The sequence below is a fragment of the Bufo gargarizans genome, chromosome 9 (genome assembly GCF_014858855.1).
Source record: "Bufo gargarizans isolate SCDJY-AF-19 chromosome 9, ASM1485885v1, whole genome shotgun sequence".
NCBI classification, from domain to species: domain Eukaryota; kingdom Metazoa; phylum Chordata; class Amphibia; order Anura; family Bufonidae; genus Bufo; species Bufo gargarizans.
In genome coordinates this window covers 11,361,922-11,386,969 of record NC_058088.1, presented here as the reverse complement: position 1 = coordinate 11,386,969, position 25,048 = coordinate 11,361,922, and the positions used below count along the sequence as shown (strand labels likewise).

At 47.2% G+C, this 25,048-nt stretch overlaps 1 protein-coding gene across 4 annotated transcripts in view; it reads right to left on the bottom strand.

Moving 5' to 3' along the window:
- The window catches only part of LOC122919904 (CD59 glycoprotein-like), a 129,535-nt gene that overhangs the window by 16,843 nt on the left and 87,644 nt on the right, over positions 1 to 25,048 (bottom strand). The window contains exon 1 of one of the 4 annotated variants that reach the window (XR_006386833.1): positions 462 to 621. The exons of 2 other annotated variants lie outside the window; for them this stretch is intronic. Coding sequence is in view for 1 of the 2 variants with exons in the window: in XM_044269087.1 (XP_044125022.1) it covers positions 462 to 519 (58 nt within the window). In the remaining variant the exon portion in view is untranslated. Of the gene's footprint in view, positions 1 to 461; positions 622 to 25,048 lie in introns of those variants that run through there. One more of the 4 variants, XM_044269087.1, reaches the window with a different exon arrangement.

Here is a 25,048-nt window from a genome sequence, read left to right as displayed (position 1 = left end):
CAGCAGCGTCATCTCCTCCTCACACTACTACACCATGACATGTATACACAGCACAGTGCACACAGCAGTGTCATCTCCTCCTCACACTACTACACCATGACATGTATACACAGCACAGTGCACACAGCAGTGTCATCTCCTCCTCACACTACTACACCATGACATGTATACACAGCACAGTGCACACAGTAGTGTCATCTCCTCCTCACACTACTACACCATGACATGTATACACAGCACAGTGCACACAGCAGTGTCATCTACCAGGCCTAGTCTAAACCTCATCTCGAGACTCAATATTCAGCCCCAAGCCAGATTTTCTCTTTATCTCAGCCTATACTAAAAACACAATACCCTATCTTTACTAGGTCCAGCACAGGGAGTAGGATATTCGTCTACACTCTGCCAGTAGATATACCCGGCAATGCCCGTCCCGTTGATGCTCTTCAGAGATTTCTTACCAAGGTGGCTTCTGAGGAAGATAAAGAAGATAACAGAGACAACTCCTTTCATCTGCATCCGGAAGGTCTCCAAGCTTCTTGCTCTTTCAGTCTTTGGACTGTGACAAATATGTTTTCCCAATTGTGTTTAACTTCTCCCTGGGATGTGTTTTATGATGCCCAGCCTCTTACCAAATAAATCTATATTACCAGGGTGTGTCCCTACGGGGCAATATCTCGGATACAGCTATTAAGAGTTGTATATAACTACAGGTGGAGATGTATCTAATGAATAATGACATATATCACATGGTTGAGAACAATGTAGAAGTTATCATCCCGCTCACAGGGTTATAAAAGAGAAGAGTAAGGGTACTTTCACACTAGCGTTTTTCTTTTCCGGCATTGAGTTCCGTCCTAGGGGCTCAATACCGAAAAAGAACTGATCAGGATTATCCCTATGCTTTCTAAATGGAGAGTAATCCGTCCAGGATGCATCAGGACGTCTTCAGTTCAGTCTTTTTGACTTTTCAGCACGGAGATAATACCGCAGCATGCTACGGTTTTATCTCCGGCCCAAAAAAACTGAACACTTGCCTGAATGCCGGATCTGTCATTTCTTTTCCATAGGAATTTATTAGTGTTGGATCTGGCATTAAAAATACCGGAATGCCGGATCCATCCTACCGGTCTGCGCAAAAAATTTGAAAAAAAATAATAATAGAAACGGATCAGTTTGTCCGTATGACAAACGGACAGACGGATCCATTCTTGCAATGAATTTGTGAGACGGATCCGCGTCTACAAATGCTGTCCGTTTGCTTGCAGATTGCCGGATCACTCTGCCGCAAGTGTGAAAGTAGCCTAAGGGATTGAGTGAATAAATAGATACATAGTTTTATAGATTGAAATTAGATTATGGAATATATAGGTGGATAAACTATGTGTTTCTATGTATCTAAGAAGAAGCAATCCAAACAAGTCGAATCGAAATGGTGGTTTATTCCTCCATGACAGGGAAACATAACACCAGTCTCAGGACTAGTCCAGAGGATGCAGTTCTGCATCAATAAGAGGTCTGTCTCTCCTGTGTAGCTGACTTCCTGGAAACTACAGTATTATATCATCCTCCACCTAATCCATCCTGGCAGCTCTCGGACTCCCCATGTATAGAGTGCTGCTGAATTGATCAGTTCTGCCCCTTCTAGGCACCAGAAGTGCAGTGATTAGAGATGAGTGAATTTCTAAAAAATTTTACTCTGCCAGTTCGCCAAATTTTTCGAAAAGATTTGCTTCGATCCGAATGTATTCGAGGCGACTTACGTAAAAAAAACGGTTAGTTCCGGGCTGCAGAGTGCCTTTATAGCGGTGTAGAACACTGTGCCTTGCAGTAACACGCATAGGGAGTCTGCTGTGGTAGTGAAATATTACTGTGAGTCAGTATGACATGCAGATGACAGGCATCGCTCTTAGAATCACTGCACACTTCACTCACTTGGGCACTCACGGGGCCAAAACTGACCAAATACCTCAAGTATGAACTCAGCCTTACAGGTCGATGTTAGCGTTAAGAAGAAGCGCACTCCTTTTACACCGTCGTCAGCTGATTCCACATAGATGTCTACGGAACCTGTTCTATTAAACGCTTATACAAGTAGAGCCTCCCGGACAGAGTGGAGAGGGTGTCAGCAGTAAGTTTGTGTTGACGTCACTGACTATTTTGTCCTTCCTCTGATCCGTCAGAACAATAACCCCAAAAAATTGGATCCTGACTATGGAGCATACGCCTTCACACGGTCAGCATTTGGTCAGTACTCCATCAGTATTGCTAATGCCCCAAAAAACAGGAGTGGATCCAAAACAGAGGTGACATGTGAATGGGATATTTGCATTTCTTCTGTGTTTTGTACCCACTCCTGCTTTTGGCTACCAAATCATAAGTCAATTCTGATGGGACCATGTCATACAGGCCTTACAGCTGCTACACAGACAGGATCTGTTGTGCATCTCATTTTCCCTTCCTTTTGACAGATCAGAAGAAGTGTCAAATAAATGATGATGTCGGCCAGGCCGAAAGCCAAAACAGTGGACCAGTCATGAAGTGGGAAGGGTGGGAACAGCATGAGAAGTACATAGAGTGGACCTATGACACAGTGGTGTGGTGAAAGCAGCATCAGGAGAAGGCAACCGAGTGGCACATTGACACAGTCTGGAGGTGGCGGCAGTATGAGGAGGCCACCAAGTGGCACATCGACAGAGACTGGTGGTGGTGGCAGCAGCAGCATCAGGAGAATACCACCAAGTGGCACAGTGACAGAGTCTGGAGGTGGCAGCAGTATGAGGAGCCATCCGAGTGGCACAATGACAGAGCCTGGAGTTGTCAGCAGTATGAGGAGGCCACCGAGTGGCACAACGACAGAGTCTGGAGGTAGTGGCAGTATGAGGAGGCCACCGAGTGACACAATGACAGAGTCTGGAGGTGGCGGCAGTATGAGGAGGCCACTGAGTGGCACAATGACCAAGTCTGGAGGTGGCGGCAGCAGCAGCATCAGGAGAATACCACAGAGTGGCAAGGTGACATAGTGTGGAGATGGCAGAAGCAGCATCGGGAGACCACAAAGTGACCCGGGGACAGAGAGGGACAGTGAGTGGTAATACCAGTAACCGCTGATGAAAGTGGGTGAAAGAAGGAGCACTTGGCATCAGGTGTGTGGCATCAGGCAGTTGGCAGCATCAGTGTAGTAGCTGAGGCAGGATGCCAGAAGAAACCAGTCTCTTTTTTCAAGGTTTGGGTGAGGCGGCATGGATGATCTAATCAGATGCATCAGGCACGGGTGGGTGAAATTCCTGGTTTATCTTTGCCTGATTCACCTTGACAAAGATCAGCCTCTCCACATTTTGGGTGGACAGGTGAGTTCTCCTTGCGGTAACTATGGCTCTGATCCGTCAAAACAATGATCCACCATACAGGCCTTACAGCTGCTACACAGACAGGATTCGTCGTGTGTCTCATTTTTCCTTCCTTCTGACAGATCAGAAGAAAGGTCAAATAAATTATGATGTCAGCCAGGCCGATAGGCAAAATAGTGGCCAGGTCATGAAGTGGGGAGGGTGTGAACAGCATGAGAAGCCCACAGAGTGGACCTATGACATAGTGGTGAGGTGGAAACAGCATGATGAGGGCACCGAGTGGCCCAATGACAGGGTCTGGAGGTGGAAGCAGTATGAGGAGGTCACCGAGTGGCCCAATGACAGGGTCTGGAGGTGGAAGCAGTATGAGGAGGTCACCGAGTGGCCCAATGACAGGGTCTGGAGGTGGCAGCAGTATGAGGAGGCCACCGAGTGGCACAATGACTGAGTATGGAGGTGGCGACAGCAGCAGCATCAGGAGGATACCACAGAGTGGCAATGTTATAGTGTGGAGATGGCAGCAGCAGCAGCAGCATCAGGATACCACAGAGTGGCAAGGTGACATAGTGTGGAGATGTATACACAAAACCACACATAAAAGTACAAACATTATATCTTTATTAGAATAAATATCAAAGACAATCATAAAAAGTTGCAGAAAGTACTGGAATGTAGAAAAGAAAGCCGCCCCCCCCTAAAAATGGAGATTCTGTGGTCATTAATAAAGAGATTAAATCATATATATGGTGGTAGTTATCAAAATAAATAAATGGAACAACACCCCTATGTCCCATGTGATCTACCAATTCGTTAGTATTATTTGATTGCCCATAATTGGATTGCTAACGAAGGTATACACAAATATATACACTCACCTAAAGAATTATTAGGAACACCTTACTAATACGGTGTTGGACCCCCTTTTGCCTTCAGAACTGCCTTAATTCTACGTGGCATTGATTCAACAAGGTGCTGATAGCTTTCTTTAGAAATGTCGGCCCATATTGATAGGATAGCATCTTGCAGTTGATAGAGATTTGAGGGATGCACATCCAGGGCACGAAGCTCCCGTTCCACCACATCCCAAAGATGCTCTATTGAGTTGAGATCTGGTGACTGTGGGGCCATTTTAGTACAGTGAACTCATTGTCATGTTCAAGAAACCATTTTTCCAGTCTTCAACAGTCCAATTTTGGTGAGCTCGTGCAAATTGTAGCCTCTTTTTCCGATTTGTAGTGGAGATGAGTGGTACCCGGTGGGGTCTTCTGCTGTTGTAGCCCATCCGCCTCAAGGTTGTGCGTATTGTGGCTTCACAATTGCTTTGCTGCATACCTCGGTTGTAACGAGTGGTTATTTCAGTCAACGTTGCTCTTCTATCAGCTTGAATCAGTCGGCCCATTCTCCTCTGACCTCTAGCATCAACAAGGCATTTTCGCCCACAGGACGGCCGCATACTGGATGTTTTTCCCTTTTCACACCATTCTTTGTCAACCCTAGAAATGGTTGTGCATGAAAATCCCAGTAACTGAGCAGATTGTGAAATACTCAGACCGGCCCGTCTGGCACCAACAACCATGCCCCGCTCAAAATTGCTTAAATCCCCTTTCTTTCCCATTCTGACATTCAGTTTGGAGTTCAGGAGATTGTCTTGACCAGGACCACAACCCTACATGCATTGAAGCAACTGCCATGTGATTGGTTGACTAGATAATCGCATTAATGAGAAATAGAACAGGTGTTCCTAATAATTCTTTAGGTGAGTGTATATTGTAATTGTGGTCATAAGGAAAAAGGATTGCACTGCAAGAGAAGATTCTTTAGATGTTTATTTTCTCTCTTTTCTTTTAATCGGAAAAATCTTCAGTTAGATGGACCACAATCAATAATAAATTCTCAACGGTTGCATGGAAACCTAAAAGTAGCAACAACAAAAAAAACGCACTATGGTGTAGTATGTACTGAACACCTATCGCATCAGGTGCATGCGATATACTCACAAAACTCGCTCGTGATGCGCATAGGTAAAGACCGGTGCGTCTTCAAACAAGGAGCTCTAGTTGTAAAGCAGGCAGGGAACAGGAGCCGTCTATTCAGGAGATCTTTGTCAGAACCACGATCCCACCAGCAGAGCGTTGTTTCGTGGTATCACCCGTCTCACAGTTCCATAGTCTTGAAGCACTTGGGTTGGACGGCACTCCTCTGGAGTCCTTTTTGGACATCATATATCCCACACTCACCTCCTTCCTTTCACATTTAATGTAAATGATCTTTTGTTGTAATGAGATGTTCACTAACACCATTTTCTCTTTTACCTCCCACAGACAAAATTACTCTTAAAGTCCATCCCAACCAGGTAGTATACGATACAATATAGCCATATAGTATTAAGTATAGTTTCTATATAGTTATACAACATAATATACAACAGAAGATGCAATCTATAGCATATTGTACTATACTCATAATATGTCGTTATATAATCAATTCCAGAATGACTGAACTAATCTAGTCATTATGTTCATAAGTAGAGTTGAGCGAACACCTGGATGTTCGGGTTCGAGAAGTTCGGCCGAACATCCCGGAAATGTTCGGGTTCGTCCCGAACCCGAACCCCATTGAAGTCAATGGGGACCCGAACTTTTCGGCACTAAAAAGGCTGTAAAACAGCCCAGGAAAGAGCTAGAGGGCTGCAAAAGGCAGCAACATGTAGGTAAATCCCCTGCAAACAAATGTGGATAGGGAAATGAATAAAAATAAAAATTAAATAAATAAAAATTAACCAAAATCAATTGGAGAGAGGTTCCATAGCAGAGAATCTGGCTTCCCGTCACCCACCACTGGAACAGTCCATTCTCAGATATTTAGGCCCCGGCACCCAGGCAGAGGAGAGAGGTCCCGTAACAGACAATCTGGCTTCATGTCAGCAGAGAATTAGTCTGCATGTCATAGCAGAGAATGAGGCTTCACGTCAGCCACCACTGCAACAGTCCATTGGCATATATTTAGGCCCAGCACACACACAGGCAGAGGAGAGAGGTCCCGTAACAGACAATCTGGCTTCATGTCAGCAGAGAATCAGTCTGCATGTCATAGCAGAGAATCAGGCTTCACGTCACCCACCACTGCAACAGTCCATTGGCATATATTTAGGCCCAGCACCCAGGCAGAGGAGGGAGGTCCCGTAACAGACAATCTGGCTTCATGTCAGCAGAGAATCAGTCTGCATGTCATAGCAGAGAATGAGGCTTCACGTCACCCACCACTGCAACAGTCCATTGGCATATATTTAGGCCTAGCACACAGGCAGAGCAGAGAGGTCCCGTAACAGAGAATCTGGCTTCATGTCAGCAGAGAATCAGTCTGCATGTCATAGCAGAGAATCAGGCTTCACGTCACCCACCACTGCAACAGTCCATTGGCATATATTTAGGCCCAGCACACAGGCAGAGGAGGGAGGTCCCGTAACAGACAATCTGGCTTCATGTCAGCAGAGAATTAGTCTGCATGTCATAGCAGAGAATGAGGCTTCACGTCAGCCACCACTGCAACAGTCCATTGGCATATATTTAGGCCCAGCACCCAGGCAGAGGAGGGAGGTCCCGTAACAGAGAATCTGTCTTCATGTCAGCAGAGAATTAGTCTGCATGTCATAGCAGAGAATGAGGCTTCACGTCAGCCACCACTGCAACAGTCCATTGGCATATATTTAGGCCCAGCACCCAGGCAGAGGAGGGAGGTCCCGTAACAGACAATCTGGCTTCATGTCAGCAGAGAATCAGTCTGCATGTCATAGCAGAGAATGAGGCTTCACGTCACCCACCACTGCAACAGTCCATTGGCATATATTTAGGCCTAGCACACAGGCAGAGCAGAGAGGTCCCGTAACAGACGATCTGGCTTCATGTCAGCAGAGAATCAGTCTGCATGTCATAGCAGAGAATGAGGCTTCACGTCAGCCACCACTGCAACAGTCCATTGGCATATATTTAGGCCTAGCACACAGGCAGAGGAGAGAGGTCCCGTAACAGACAATCTGGCTTCATGTCAGCAGAGAATCAGTCTGCATGTCATAGCAGAGAATGAGGCTTCACGTCACCCACCACTGCAACAGTCCATTGGCATATATTTAGGCCCAGCACCCAGGCAGAGGAGGGAGGTCCCGTAACAGAGAATCTGTCTTCATGTCAGCAGAGAATTAGTCTGCATGTCATAGCAGAGAATGAGGCTTCACGTCAGCCACCACTGCAACAGTCCATTGGCATATATTTAGGCCCAGCACCCAGGCAGAGGAGGGAGGTCCCGTAACAGAGAATCTGTCTTCATGTCAGCAGAGAATTAGTCTGCATGTCATAGCAGAGAATGAGGCTTCACGTCAGCCACCACTGCAACAGTCCATTGGCATATATTTAGGCCCAGCACCCAGGCAGAGGAGGGAGGTCCCGTAACAGACAATCTGGCTTCATGTCAGCAGAGAATCAGTCTGCATGTCATAGCAGAGAATGAGGCTTCACGTCAGCCACCACTGCAACAGTCCATTGGCATATATTTAGGCCCAGCACACACAGGCAGAGGAGAGAGGTCCCGTAACAGAGGATCTGGCTTCATGTCAGCAGAGAATCAGTCTGCATGTCATAGCAGAGAATCAGGCTTCATGTCAGCCACCACTGCAACAGTCCATTGGCATATATTTAGGCCTAGCACACAGGCAGAGGAGAGGTTCATTCAACTTTGGGTAGCATCGCAATATAATGGTAAAATGAAAATAAAAATAGGATTGAATGAGGAAGTGCCCTGGAGTCCAATAATATATGGTTATGGGGAGGTAGTTAATGTCTAATCTGGACAAGGGACGGACAGGTCCTGTGGGATCCATGCCTGGTTCATTTTTATGAACGTCAGCTTGTCCACATTGGCTGTAGACAGGCGGCTGCGTTTGTCTGTAATGACGCCCCCTGCCGTGCTGAATACACGTTCAGACAAAACGCTGGCTGCCGGGCAGGCCAGCACCTCCAAGGCATAAAAGGCTAGCTCTGGCCACGTGGACAATTTAGAGACCCAGAAGTTGAATGGGGCCGAACCATCAGTCAGTACGTGGAGGGGTGTGCACACGTACTGTTCCACCATGTTAGTGAAATGTTGCCTCCTGCTAACACGTTGCGTATCAGGTGGTGGTGCAGTTAGCTGTGGCGTGTTGACAAAAGTTTTCCACATCTCTGCCATGCTAACCCTGCCCTCAGAGGAGCTGGCCGTGACACAGCTGCCTTGGCGACCTCTTGCTCCTCCTCTGCCTTGGCCTTGGGCTTCCACTTGTTCCCCTGTGACATTTGGGAATGCTCTCAGTAGCGCGTCTACCAACGTGCGCTTGTACTCGCGCATCTTCCTATCACGCTCCAGTGCAGGAAGTAAGGTGGGCACATTGTCTTTGTAGCGTGGATCCAGCAGGGTGGCAACCCAGTAGTCCGCACAGGTTAAAATGTGGGCAACTCTGCTGTCGTTGCGCAGGCACTGCAGCATGTAGTCGCTCATGTGTGCCAGGCTGCCCAGGGATAAGGACAAGCTGTCCTCTGTGGGAGGCGTATCGTCATCGTCCTGCCTTTCCCCCCAGCCACGCACCAGTGATGGACCCGAGCTGCGTTGGGTGCCACCCCGCTGTGACCATGCTTCATCCTCATCCTCCTCCACCTCCTCCTCATCCTCGTCCTCCTCGTCCTCCAGTAGTGGGCCCTGGCTGGCCACATTTGTACCTGGCCTCTGCTGTTGCCAAAAACCTCCCTCTGAGTCACTTCGAAGAGACTGGCCTGAAAGTGCTAAAAATGACCCCTCTTCCTCCTCCTCCTCCTCCTCCTCCTGGGCCACCTCCTCTTCCATCATCGCCCTAAGTGTTTTCTCAAGGAGACATAGAAGTGGTATTGTAACGCTGATAACGGTGTCATCGCCACTGGCCATGTTGGTGGAGTACTCGAAACAGCGCAACAGGGCACACAGGTCTCGCATGGAGGCCCAGTCATTGGTGGTGAAGTGGTGCTGTTCTGTAGTGCGACTGACCCGTGCGTGCTGCAGCTGAAACTCCACTATGGCCTGCTGCTGCTCGCACAGTCTGTCCAGCATGTGCAAGGTGGAGTTCCACCTGGTGGGCACGTCGCATATGAGGCGGTGAGCGGGAAGGCCGAAGTTACGCTGTAGCGCAGACAGGCGAGCAGCAGCAGGATGTGAACGCCGGAAGCGCGAACAGACGGCCCGCACTTTATGCAGCAGCTCTGACATGTCGGGGTAGTTGTGAATGAACTTCTGCACCACCAAATTCAGCACATGCGCCAAGCAAGGGATGTGCGTCAAATTGGCTAGTCCCAGAGCTGCAACGAGATTTCGCCCATTATCACACACCACCAGGCCGGGCTTGAGGCTCACCGGCAGCAACCACTCGTCGGTCTGTTGTTCTATACCCCGCCACAACTCCTGTGCGGTGTGGGGCCTGTCCCCCAAACATATGAGTTTCAGAATGGCCTGCTGACGTTTACCCCGGGCTGTGCTGAAGTTGGTGGTGAAGGTGTGTGGCTGACTGGATGAGCAGGTGGAAGAAGAGGAGGAGGAAGCCGAGAAGGAGGAGGTGGCAACAGGAGGCAAAGAATGTTGCCCTGCGATCCTTGGCGGCGGAAGGACGTGCGCCAAACAGCTCTCCGCCTGGGGCCCAGCTGCCACTACATTTACCCAGTGTGCAGTTAGGGAGATATAGCGTCCCTGGCCGTGCTTACTGGTCCACGTATCTGTGGTTAGGTGGACCTTGCTACAGATGGCGTTGCGCAGTGCACACTTGATTTTATCGGATACTTGGTTGTGCAGGGAAGGCACGGCTCTCTTGGAGAAGTAGTGGCGGCTGGGAACAACATACTGTGGGACAGCAAGCGACATGAGCTGTTTGAAGCTGTCTGTGTCCACCAGCCTAAATGACAGCATTTCATAGGCCAGTAGTTTAGAAATGCTGGCATTCAGGGCCAGGGATCGAGGGTGGCTAGGTGGGAATTTACGCTTTCTCTCAAATGTTTGTGAGATGGAGAGCTGAACGCTGGCGTGTGACATGGTTGAGACGCTTGGTGACGGAGGTGGTGGTGGTGGTGTTGGTGGTACATCCCCTGTTTGCTGGGCGGCAGGTGCCAACGTTCCTCCAGAGGCGGAGGAAGAGGCCGAGGCGGCAGCAGCAGAATAGGCCGAGGCGGCAGCAGCAGAAGAGGTAGCAGGGGGAGCCTGAGTGACTTCCTTGGTTTTAAGGTGTTTACTCCACTGCAGTTCATGCTTTGCATGCAGGTGCCTGGTCATGCAGGTTGTGCTCAGGTTCAGAACGTTAATGCCTCGCTTCAGGCTCTGATGGCACAGCGTGCAAACCACTCGGGTCTTGTCGTCAGCACATTGTTTGAAGAAGTGCCATGCCAGGGAACTCCTTGAAGCTGCCTTTGGGGTGCTCGGTCCCAGATGGCGGCGGTCAGTAGCAGGCGGAGTCTCTTGGCGGCGGGTGTTCTGCTTTTGCCCACTGCTCCCTCTTTTGCTACGCTGTTGGCTCGGTCTCACCACTGCCTCTTCCTCCGAACTGTGAAAGTCAGTGGCACGACCTTCATTCCATGTGGGGTCTAGGACCTCATCGTCCCCTGCATCGTCTTCCACCCAGTCTTGATCCCTGACCTCCTGTTCAGTCTGCACACTGCAGAAAGACGCAGCAGTTGGCACCTGTGTTTCGTCATCATCAGAGACATGCTGAGGTGGTATTCCCATGTCCTCATCATCAGGAAACATAAGTGGTTGTGCGTCAGTGCATTCTATGTCTTTCACCGCTGGGGAAGGGCTAGGTGGATGCCCTTGGGAAACCCTGCCAGCGGAGTCTTCAAACAGCATAAGAGACTGCTGCATAACTTGAGGCTGAGACAGTTTCCCTGGTATGCATGGGGGTGATGTGACAGACTGATGGGGTTGGTTTTCAGGCGCCATCTGTGCGCTTTCTGCAGAAGACTGGGTGGGAGATAATGTGAACGTGCTGGATCCACTGTCGGCCACCCAATTGACTAATGCCTGTACCTGCTCAGGCCTTACCATCCTTAGAACGGCATTGGGCCCCACCATATATCGCTGTAAATTCTGGCGGCTACTGGGACCTGAGGTAGTTGGTACACTAGGACGTGTGGATGTGGCAGAACGGCCACGTCCTCTCCCAGCACCAGAGGGTCCACTAACACCACCACGACCATGTCCACGTCCGCGTCCCTTACTAGATGTTTTTCTCATTGTTATGGTTCACCACAACAACAAATATATTATTTGGCCCAATGTATTGTATTCAAATTCAGCGGGATATAAATTTGAGGCCTAGTATTTAGGCGCTGGGTGACCGGTATGGATTTAGTGACAGAATTAGACTTGGAAATGCACAGAAGCGTGTGTGTGAAGTTATTCTGAATGACCCAATGTGCACCTTGAATATTATATACCCTTTTTGGGATAGATTTCAAATAGCTCTGATATAGCAGGAACCACTAAATTATGAAATTGCTAAATTGGGAATTGTACTTCAACCCAGAACAAAAAATGTGCTTTGACGGACACTAAATATCTTGCCCAGCAACAACAGTACAGCGGTGGGTAACGAGAGATTTAGAGGGATTTAAATTTGAGGCCTAGTATTTAGGCGCTGGGTCACCGGTATGGATTTAGTGACAGAATTAGACTTGGAAATGCACAGAAGCGTGTGTGTGAAGTTATTCTGAATGACCCTATGTGCACCTTCAATATTATATACCCTTTTAGGGATAGATTTCAAATAGCTCTGATATAGCAGAAACCACTAAATTATGAAATTGCTAAATTGGGAATTGTACTTCAACCCAGAACAAAAAATGTGCTTTGACGGACACTAAATATCTTGCCCAGCAACAACAGTACAGCGGTGGGTAACGAGAGATTTAGAGGGATTTAAATTTGAGGCCTAGTATTTAGGCGCTGGGTCACCGGTATGGATTTAGTGACAGAATTAGACTTGGAAATGCACAGAAGCGTGTGTGTGAAGTTATTCTGAATGACCCTATGTGCACCTTCAATATTATATACCCTTTTAGGGATAGATTTCAAATAGCTCTGATATAGCAGAAACCACTAAATTATGAAATTGCTAAATTGGGAATTGTACTTCAACCCAGAACAAAAAATGTGCTTTGACGGACACTAAATATCTTGCCCAGCAACAACAGTACAGCGGTGGGTAACGAGAGATTTAGAGGGATTTAAATTTGAGGCCTAGTATTTAGGCGCTGGGTCACCGGTATGGATTTAGTGACAGAATTAGACTTGGAAATGCACAGAAGCGTGTGTGTGAAGTTATTCTGAATGACCCTATGTGCACCTTCAATATTATATACCCTTTTAGGGATAGATTTCAAATAGCTCTGATATAGCAGAAACCACTAAATTATGAAATTGCTAAATTGGGAATTGTACTTCAACCCAGAACAAAAAATGTGCTTTGACGGACACTAAATATCTTGCCCAGCAACAACAGTACAGCGGTGGGTAACGAGAGATTTAGAGGGATTTAAATTTGAGGCCTAGTATTTAGGCGCTGGGTCACCGGTATGGATTTAGTGACAGAATTAGACTTGGAAATGCACAGAAGCGTGTGTGTGAAGTTATTCTGAATGACCCTATGTGCACCTTCAATATTATATACCCTTTTAGGGATAGATTTCAAATAGCTCTGATATAGCAGAAACCACTAAATTATGAAATTGCTAAATTGGGAATTGTACTTCAACCCAGAACAAAAAATGTGCTTTGACGGACACTAAATATCTTGCCCAGCAACAACAGTACAGCGGTGGGTAACGAGAGATTTAGAGGGATTTAAATTTGAGGCCTAGTATTTAGGCGCTGGGTCACCGGTATGGATTTAGTGACAGAATTAGACTTGGAAATGCACAGAAGCGTGTGTGTGAAGTTATTCTGAATGACCCTATGTGCACCTTCAATATTATATACCCTTTTAGGGATAGATTTCAAATAGCTCTGATATAGCAGAAACCACTAAATTATGAAATTGCTAAATTGGGAATTGTACTTCAACCCAGAACAAAAAATGTGCTTTGACGGACACTAAATATCTTGCCCAGCAACAACAGTACAGCGGTGGGTAACGAGAGATTTAGAGGGATTTAAATTTGAGGCCTAGTATTTAGGCGCTGGGTCACCGGTATGGATTTAGTGACAGAATTAGACTTGGAAATGCACAGAAGCGTGTGTGTGAAGTTATTCTGAATGACCCTATGTGCACCTTCAATATTATATACCCTTTTAGGGATAGATTTCAAATAGCTCTGATATAGCAGAAACCACTAAATTATGAAATTGCTAAATTGGGAATTGTACTTCAACCCAGAACAAAAAATGTGCTTTGACGGACACTAAATATCTTGCCCAGCAACAACAGTACAGCGGTAACGAGAGATTTAGAGGGATTTAAATTTGAGGCCTAGTATTTAGGCGCTGGGTGACAGGTATGGGTTTAGTGACAGAATTAGACTTGGAAATACACAGTAGCGGGTGTGTGTGAAGTTATTCTGAATGACCCAATGTGCACCTTCAATATTATATACCCTTTTTGGGATAGATTTCAAATAGCTCTGATATAGCAGGAACCACTAAATTATGAAATTGCTAAATTGGGAATTGTATTTCAACCCAGAACAAGAAATGTGCTTGAACGGACACTAAATAACTCGCCCAGCTACAGCACTAGGGACAGATTTAGCTGGATATAAATTTGAGGCCTAGTATTTAGGCGCTGGGTGACCGGTATGGATTTAGTGACAGAATTAGACTGGGATATGGCCAAAAAATAAACAGACTATTGCTGGTTAAATGCACTTGGTGTGACAGCTTCACCCTGATGTAGGCTTTAGCCAAAAAACAACCACACCATTGAGGGTTAAATGCACTTGGTGACAGGCGCAGCTTGCCCCTGATTTTGTATATGGCCAAAAAATGAACAGACTATTGCTGGTTAAATGCACTTGGTGTGACAGCTTCACCCTGATGTAGGCTTTAGCCAAAAAACAACCACACCATTGAGGGTTAAATGCACTTGGTGACAGGCGCAGCTTGCCCCTGATTTTGTATATGGCCAAAAAATGAACAGACTATTGCTGGTTAAATGCACTTGGTGTGACAGCTTCACCCTGATGTAGGCTTTAGCCAAAAAACAACCACACCATTGAGGGTTAAATGCACTTGGTGACAGGCGCAGCTTGCCCCTGATTTTGTATATGGCCAAAAAATGAACAGACTATTGCTGGTTAAATGCACTTGGTGTGACAGCTTCACCCTGATGTAGGCTTTAGCCAAAAAACAACCACACCATTGAGGGTTAAATGCACTTGGTCGCAGCTTGTGCTGGCGCACCACAAGACACAAAATGGCCGCCGATCACCCCAGAAAAATGAGACTGACAAACGGTCTGTGCAGCCTAAAAACAGTGAGCAATTGAGGATCAGCAGCTCAATGATCCACAGCTGCAGATCGATCAGTTAATCAAGTCCTTTGGAGGAGTTAATCTGCCTAATCTCGCCCTACTGTCGCAGCCGCAACCTCTCCCTACGCTAATCAGAGCAGAGTGACGGGCGGCGCTATGTGACTCCAGCTTAAATAGAGGCTGGGTCACATGGTGCTCTGGCCAATCACAGCCATGCCAATAGTAGGCATGGCTGTGATGGCCTCTTGGGGCAAGTAGTATGACGCTTGTTGATTGGCTGCTTTGCAGCCTTTCAAAAAGCGCCAAGAAAGCGTCACAAAAGCGCGAAGAAAGCGACGAACACCGAACCCGAACCCGGACTTTTACGAAAATGTCCGGGTTCGGGTCCGTGTCACGGACACCCCAAAATTCGGTACGAACCCGAACTATACAGTTCGAGTTCGCTCATCCCTATTCATAAGCTAGTCATTATTAGTATTTATTTATATATCCTGGTTGGGTCGCCATATGTATCCCAGTTTTCAGTCTGCCTCCACCGAAATTCTGCCTGCACCCATCTATTCAAAACGGGCCCTTGTTCCAAGCCCTCTATGCCTTTGCAATCGTAACGCCCCCTACATTACCCATGCCAGCACTACCTTGCCAGCTCAGGTTTCGGCGGTCCGATTGCGCATGCGCGCCGCCGTGACGTCATTCGCCTGCACGCGGCGGCGTCATGCGTGCGAAGGAGCCGGAGGCGTGCGCAAGACGCCCGCCCACACCGGCGGCACACTTAAAATAAGGCATCAGCGCTGCTCACACCAGCGCATCCTCAAGCAGGCAACATGCAGCCCGGACAAAGGTAAATACCGACCGACACCCCCATCTACTCTCTCCATCCATGGCAACTTCAGACAATATGTCCCTATGGGATGTGACCCTGACCCTTACCCAGTGCTATACCAGAGGCCCCTCTTCTATTTTATGTATACTTATATGTCTAGCCTTACTACAGCATATTATCTAGCCTAATGACAATACAACCTCTGCAACACTTTACAGGTCTCGTCACCCCAGAGAAGCCCTGCTACTTTGCCATATTGCCTGCCTAATCTTGCCCTTGCCAACTATGAATTTTGCGAGAGATATCACTATTTCACTTACTGTGGATTTACGCTTTGTTTTTTCCTGCTTCTTCCTGTTTTCTCCCATTTTGCCACTCAATGTTGTACCCAATTGTAACATCTATATGGATGACATCTATATGAAATACATACCTTTAGTGATAGTATGCTTACCTGTCACCCTCTGCGCCCCTAGCGATTTGACAGCTGACTACTTGACATGTATGTAATATATACTATGAACTATGATGTAATGTATACTATGAACTATACTTTAATTTATTCTAATCATGTATAATGTTTTCTGACACATTACATTGTATCTTACTCCAGGCCGTGATCAAGGTCCCATACATGGACCGAAACGTTAAACGTTGGCCAAGTCTTTGCATTCCTGGATGCTAACAAACAATGAAATTATGAATGATGAAATGATGAAATAAGATATAAATATCATGAAATGAAAATAATGAAAATCTAAAAATATTTTTTCTTATATACGAAAAACGAGTGCCGTGGTCTCCTTTATTATCACACTTCCATAGGACTCAAAGAGGAAGGAAGGTGCAGAAATGGTGAAGTACGTACGAGTGGTGGTAGATAAAAATGGTTTATTGTACTTACAAAAATACAAAGATAAAATCGTATTTAAGAACAGTCTTAGTTGCCCGACCCGGGTTTCGCCATAATGCTTCGTCTGCTTCGTCTTGTCCCAACGCCCCAGACGAAGCATTATGGCAAAACCCGGGTTGGGCAACTAAGACTGTTCTTAAATACGATTTTATCTTTGTATTTTTGTAAGTACAATAAACCATTTTTATCTACCACCACTCGTACGTACTTCACCATTTCTGCACCTTCCTTCCTCTTTGAGTCCTATGGAAGTGTGAGACGGGTGATACCACGAAACGACGCTCTGCTGGTGGGATCGTGGTCCTGACAAAGATCTCCTGAATAGACGGCTCCTGTTCCCTGCTTGCTTTACAACTAGAGCTCCTTGTTTGAAGACGCACCGGTCTTTTTCTATGCGCATCACGAGCGAGTTTTGTGAGATTTTTCCGATTGTAAGAAAAGAAACATCTAAAGAATCTTTTCTTGCAGCGCAATCCTTTTTCATTATTACTTCATTCAACTGACTTTTTCCCACATTGTCCTAGGATGTGCAGCGCTTGAGGGGACTAATTTCCTCTACAGAGATTTTTTATTTTTTTTCCTAATAATTGTGGTCATGGCTACGGCCAAGAGATATCCGAAGAACCCTAGGGAGAGAAACTACGGGAACAACCTAACCCAGCTAGGCGTGTCTTGGCTAACTTGACTAAATGGCTTGTTGTGTGCCCTAAGCCATGATCGTGGGTAGGCCTATAAGTGGGCACAAACCAAGCCAAGTAGGGTAGAAGAGGAACTCGAATGGCATGTGCAAACTAACCCCCAAGCCAATTGCAAGGCGTCAGGGATCTAGAGCGAAAATTTGGGGTGTTTGAGGCAAGACCAGAAGGAGACCTACAACCCATCTTGTGGATGACAAGGCCAGAGACATAATGCTCAATATTGCGGATACTGCCCGAAGCGGAATGGAGGACTGGGAATACGTTATGAAATGGATGATGAAAACCAACTGAACCTTCTAGTGTGAGTACTGGCAATGCCCTAGCCTCAGGAGATTGTGGGACTGAAACCTAACTGCCTAGATTAGGCAGGAATGAGGGCCAAAAAGAACTATGTAGATAGGAAGAGAATCCTTGAATAGTTCCCCAGACAACAGCTATCTGCTAGCCGTGGTCCGTGCGTTGTTTTACTCTGTGCCCCTGAGAATTGTTTTAACTCTTGAGACGTGAAGACCGACCTACTATCTGAATCTTCTACAGTGAGGAAATGCTGGACCTTGTCCAAAACTCGATTCAACGTGGTTGTAGGGAGTCTGATGTTAGTGCGGCAAGAAGCTACGAAGCAATAATATACAAAATGTTGTCTATGCCCTCCCATGAGTGAGGGAATGCAATTGCAATAAAGCTACCTGCGAAAATGAATTCCTGGTCGTGGTAAAAAGGCAATGACTTTGCGCGGGGACCTGGTTGACAAGATATGATCAACTACGGTCTGAGACTGAAATGCTAGAGGGAATTTACCTACTTGTTCCTCCTTTGGCAGGACCTGAACGAAGCATGAACAATTAAAGCAAGACAAAATATCTGCGTAAGTCATGACAATGATGCTGTAGGGCGAACCAGACCAGTTTGTGGTCAAAACATAAAGTGAGCGATCAACATGGATTATTAGGAATTTAGGAGAGCAGATATGTATGTGATACATACGGGCCAAATCAGCCCAGATGGACAACCAACCAGGCAATCAGCCCAGCAGGACTGAAAACAGTCATCGGGCCCCCGAAGCCATGGGGCCCAAGCGGTCATCTGGCCCCCGAAGCCATGGGGCCCAAGCGGTCATCTGGCCCCCGAAGCCATGGGGCCGATTTTTATTTTTTTTCAAGAGATTATAACTAATAAAAGTGACCGGAATAAGGTGCAGGTGTAGTGTCCCACTAGGTAAAGGTGGGCACTGCACAGGTTAATGTGTTGCATTGCATTAAACGTTATGTGCATGTTTTTTCCCTGTATTATCTGGGTGTCAGGCCTGTCAGGGTGTAGTTTAGCCTCCCAGACGTTAGAGGGAGCTGGAGAGCCCTAGTTACATATAGGAAGGCCCAGACAGGGAAGAGTTAGTTCATTCCAGGGGGCTAGAGGAGTCACCTCGTCCACCTGAAGCTCCTGAAGCTAGGATCAGCTCAGAAGAGATACCCCAGTTGCAGGAACCAACCTCCTGGGAGAAACCTACAGTTATCCACCTGATAGGAGGAGGCGACCCAGGGTAAGCAAAGTGACCCTGAAGGGCAGAGGAGTTTAGAAATCATAGCAAGGAGTATAATACCTGAGGAAGAAAGTAACCAAGGATTTAAGCCACCCATTTAGGCATCCGGGCCTTGGGAGATATAAAGCCAGAGCAGGAGTTCTATAAAGGACAGTGTACAGTGATTCTGAGGAAAGGTACAACCTGCTGCTGAGTGCTTGTGGAATTTACCCTCAGTGTATCTTGCATGACTATTGCCTGCCATATTGTGAATAAGCCCCTTTGTGGAACTGTAATCTGAAGACTGTGCTACACCTGCTGTACAAAGTTGGATTGTTCAGTAAAGTTACGTTTTGGTTCACTATATACTTGTGTACCTTCATCATTCCAACCACCAACCGGCGTGCCACCGTCCAAAGGCACTGGCGTCACAAATACCACAGGGACCTTGCCCCAGGCACACAAAATACCTGTAACATCCAGGGCACCTCAACTACCATCAGGCCTGGTCCCTATCTACAGAGCGTGCCCCAGAGGAACTGTGTCTACCTCTCCTTCACTGCCACGCGCCTGCCCAGGGTTCTTCAAATATAGTGAGTACCCTCGATTGCCCATAACTGTGACCTCACTTCGTCATGCCCTGCAGGTCTGGCGTGTTGCACAGGTGAAATTAAACCATGAGCCTGACCGATGTGGAAGGCGATACCCAAGATTAACTACGTGGCCTGAACAACATGCAAAGCAAAATATCGTTAGAAACGAGACCTGACCGACGTGGAAGGTGACCTCCAACTGCATGACCTGAAAAGACTAAGGGAAATGTGACAGAAAATGGAGATAATAACGGACATTAATTAAAATGAAACCTAAAATAACATGAGCTGGCAAGCAGGTAAAGATGTGAGCCATTCAAAACCAAAAGCATAGCTGCACAGGTGGACAGACAACCATTGGTCGGACCCCTGAAGCCATGGGGCCAAAGCAACCACCAGGGGCCCATGGGGCCGGGCAGCAAACCTTAAGAATTAAGGACAGCTGGGGAAAAGATTGGGGCTTAACCCGACAGGTTTAGTAATCAACCGGGAATCGATAACCTAGAAAGACATGTGGTAAAGCTTCTTAATGAAATGAGGCTGAAATGAACCGCAAGTACTAATCTGTAAAATATAAATGACCAAAATAAAACTTCTGAAAGGTGTGCCATGAAAAATAGTATTAGATGGCCGTATGACCTACCAATGTCGATGACAATTGTGAAATCCTCTAAGGCGGGAGCCATGCGTGCGAGTCTCTTATGGCGGGAGCCATGCGCGCGAGTCTCTTATGGCGGGAGCCATGCGCGCGAGTCTCTTATAGCGGGAGCCATGCGCGAGAGTCTCTTATGGCGGGAGCCATGCGCGAGAGTCTCTTATGGCGGGAGCCATGCGCGAGAGTCTCTTATGGCGGGAGCCATGCGCGAGAGTCTCTTATGGCGGGAGCCATGCGCGAGAGTCTCTTATGGCGGGAGCCATGCGCGCGAGTCTCTTATGGCGGAAAAAAGTATCAGAAGGCCAGGCGAACTACAAGTGTCTGTGCCAATCGTGAGGTCCTATAAGCGAACAGCCACTCGGGCGTGCCTCTTATTTATTTTATTTTTTAAAAAACCACTTATGCAGTACCAGAATGCCTTGGGGACTCACATAACCATGGTCCCTCCAACAGCAAACCTGGGACACTAACCAGCCTACAACCATGTTGTACCCCTAACAAACAAAACATGAAAAACGGTCATAGGGGCCCCCGAAGCCAGAGGGATGACGTTGCGGTGATGATAAGTAATTAAAACGTAAGCCGGACCTGATGGGATATGAAGCGACTTGAATGATTGGATTGGCTAGAAGGTGGCCTGAGGAACATGACTGCCAACAGGCGTTGAAAATATAGACATTAGTAATCCGAAGCACGTGCGTACATAAAACACTAACCACCGCGAACCATAAACGTAAACATGAAATGCCTGAGGCATTGCAAGTTCGCTAAGAGAAGTCTCTTATCGTGACAAACAAATGAACAGCTTGTAAAAACATAGCAGGAAACGTACTCCTATCGGCCCACTGACCTCCGCTGAGGAGCTGTTTGGTGAACTGGGGCAGGAGACCAATCTGAGTAAATACGAACCAGAAGAAAAAGGAGACCAGTCTGAGTGAACATGAACCAGGATTAAACAGAAAAGTAGGCCTATGGAATGTAACAGACCACCGAGGAAGGGAACGTAAGCCTGAAAAGAACGCAGTTATGTTTGTCGGGAGAGAGGTACCAGAGCGGTGGGTGCAGACTGCCCCGGTGAGATTATTGAGTAAAACCATGACGTAGCAATGAACAGGAGAATGCAGCTTTGAGTGGGAGCAGAGTACAACACATGATGTAACAACAAATGGGTGAATGCAGCTTTGGATGTGAGTGGTACCTAAAAACATGGTATGGGCGCAGCTCCGAGTATGGGCAGCGCATGAAAAGCATGGTATAAAGCAGACGTATAAATGCAATCTGAAAGTGAGTATTGACGTGATGCGAAGGGCAGACACGTGAACGCAGCTCTAGTAGTGAATGGCGTATAGGACAAGATGTAAAAGCAGAGATGCAGACGCAGCTTTGGATGTGAACGGAATATTAACTTGATTTGACCGCAGACATGGAAAGCGGCTTTGGTGAGTGGGGTTTACGACCTGGTGTAGCAGTAGAAGTGTGAACACAGCTCTGGGTATAAGCAGAGCATGAAATTTGGTATAACAGCAGCTCTGGTTGTGAATGGAGCATAACATAGATATAATAGCGATGTGAATGCAGTTCTTGAAATGGGCCTGGAAAGAACCTGTAGTAGCATAGGACGTGTGAACGCAGCTCTGGGTGCGAGTAGAGCAAACATGATATACCGATAGATGTACGAATGCAACTCTAGTCGTGGGTGGAGTGCAAAAATGATTTGACAGCCTAGTGTGAATGAACCTAGCCTAGTATGAACATGTTGTGACAGCGGACATGAAAACACAGCTCTTACAGTGAGCAGAGCAAACATGGTATACTAGTCGATGCATGAACGCAGCTCTGGTTGTGAGTGGAGCAAGGTGTGAACACCAGGGTGGTGCGTCCAGAGCATGAAAACGGAGTAACAGTAGCAGCTATGGCTGTAAGCCGAGTATACAACATGTAATAACAGGCGTGTAATACGGATCCGGCTGTGGGCTGGGTACGGAATGAGATGTAACAGCCAACAGGTGAGCGCAGCTTGAATGTGAGACCAATCTGAGTAAATACGAACCAAGAGTAGGAAAGTGCAGTACAGTGAAGACGTGCGGATGCAGCATAAGACATGAAATAAAAGCCGAAAGTGTAAATGCTGCTCAGGATAACAGCAGAGCATAAAAGTGCAGCAGGGTAGTACATGGAGCAGTGAAATACGTGAAGTCTAAAGATGGTGGTAGCGGGGGGGAGGGGGGAGACACGTGGCAAGGAACAGCTACAGCAAGAGGCCTAAACAATAAATGCTGCGTCCGATCTCCAAACATGACGTTACGTGCAGCCCGGGTAACTCTTCCTTGTAAGATTTATAGGAATTAACTCCTATTACCAACAAACAAAGGTGAAAAGAAATCTAAGTATTTAGCCCCAACGAGCAAACCTGAGGTAGCAGATTCTGAGGCGAAGCCTCCCGTTCGCTAGCAAAGTGGGTTCCGACCGGCCAAGAGAGACATCCCCAGCCCAACTTACTTATGTAGTATGGCGCGTGCATGCTATGGTAGCAGAGGGCAAAATAACAAGCTCCATGCTGCAAAGAAAGACTCCTACCCCCAGAGACGCTAGCTTGCTAATAACAACCAGCAGCAGCCTGTGCCCCTGTGAGTGAGGCTGTGGCTCGTATATGAAGAGCCTCCGCCCCTCCCACAAATGCAGGCTGACTAATCAGCCTTACCAACTTGTGGATAAAATAATCCTACAAAATAAACATTGCCAAACATATGGAGTGACAAGACGTCAAGGAGATCAAATGGTCAAAACAAGGGGATCTGGTTGACCATTATTACAATAATAAACACAAGCCTACATTATGTTACTAAAAGTAGATAAACATGTATATAGACCACAAAGTAAGACCCATTACAAAGATATTAACCACCTCTCGTCCATTGACTATAAACGTCCAGGAGGTGGTTCTCTATCTCTGAATGGACGTTTCTGAACGTCCATTCAGAGATGGCAGCTGCGTGCTAATCGTGCTGCTGCAGAGTGGGTTGCCCGCTGTCAGTAACAGCAGGGCAACCCAGAGAGAAGGCAGGGACAGTGCCCAAGTGTCCCTGCCTTCCAGATCACTGTATACACAGCGCTCAATGAGCACTGTATGTACAGATCAGGAAGCGCCGGGGCCGGGAGAGTGCAGGAGCTGTCGGGTCTTTCACAGAACCCGATCAGCCCTGCACTGAGGCTGTACAACACAGTATACCGCTGTACAGCCTCTCTGGGGGGTGTATTTCCACTGTAATTGGGGCTACTATGTCAGCCCCAGTTACGGGAGAAATCAATAGTGAAAAAATAAATAAAAGGGGAGGTTAAATGTCCTCCAGAGGTCTTGTATGACCTCATGGGGGCCAGTGGCATAGCGTAGGTTGCCAGCACCCGGGGCAAGCCAAGTATTGCGCCCCCAACCTGTGACCACGCCCCTTTTTACAAATAATGCAGTAGATGTCATCTGCAGTCCTATGTAACACCACAGATAACACAGGGATAACTCTGAGTACAGATAATGTAGTAGATGGGTGTGAGGCCCCAGAATTCAGAACACACACAGTGTGACCTGAACTCTGGGGCCGGGCTGCTACAGTGTGGCCCTAATTCTATATCCACCCCCCCCCCCCCAACAGATATTTGGATGGACATAACATACATTGTAATGCCCTCTGTATAATTATAATATATACTGGCCCCTCTGTATTATTATTTCCTCCTCTGTATTATTATTATTAATATTATAATGGCCCCCTCTGTAGTATTATAGTAATAATTATGCCCCCCTTCAGCCCCTTCAGCATACAGTCCCATGTAAGATACAACCTTCCCCCTGCCTTCAGCCCCTCCAGCATACAGTCCCATGTAAGACACATCACTCTCCTGCCTTCAGCCCCTCCAGCATACAGTCTCATGAAAAATACATCACTCCTCACCTTCAGCCCCTCCAGCATACAGTCCCATGTACGATGCATCACACCCCTGCCTTCCAGCCCTTCTTGCACAGTCCCATGTAAAATGTATCACTCGTCCTGCCTTCAGCCCCTCCAGCATACAGTCCAATGTAAAATACATCACTCCCCGCCTTCAGCTCCTCCAGAATACAGTCCCATGTAAGATACATCACTTCCCTGCCTTAGCCCCTCCAGCATACAGTCCTATGTAAATTACATCACACCCCCTGCCTTCAGCCCCTCCAGCATACAGTCCAATGTAAAATACATCACTCCCCCTGCCTTCAGCTCCTCCAGCATACAGTCCCATCTAAGATACAACCCCCCCTCTGCCTTCAGCCCCTCCAGCATACAGTCCCATGTAAGACAATTCACTTCCCTGCCTTAGCCCCTACAGCATACAGTCCCATGTAAAATAATATCACCCCCCTGCCTTCAGCCTCTCCAGCATACAGTCCCATGTAAATAATATCACCCCCCACCTTCTCTTCAGACTCCTCTAACATACAGTCTCCATTACAAAGATGATTCCTTCTCCCTTCAGCCCCTGCAAAAAGCCCCCCAAGTAAAAATAACAGTCACTATTCTCCTCCACATACTTACCTGCAGACTCTGCTCCTGGTCTGTAGAATCATACCTCCCAGGATCAACTACATTCTTGATGCTCGCTCTACTGCCTCATAGGCTTCAGGCCACTAGCCTGAAACCTATGAGGAAGAACGGAGGGGACGGGAGCCATAGGCTCCTATGACCCTCATTGAAGTGTTTGCTGCCTGGCGCCCCCAGCAATTTTGCGCCCGGGGCAACGGCCCCCCAGGCCCCCCCCCACGCTATGCCCCGGCCCCCCCCACGCCATTTTTGTCACCTTACATCACAAAAAGTGCAACACCAAGTGATCAAAAAGGCGTATGTCCCACAAACTGGTACCAATAAAACCGTCACCTCATCCAGCAAAAATATTTCTCTACATAAGAAAATCACAAAAAAAAAAAAAAACTGAGCGTTTTTGTTTAAAAAATGCTATTATTGTGT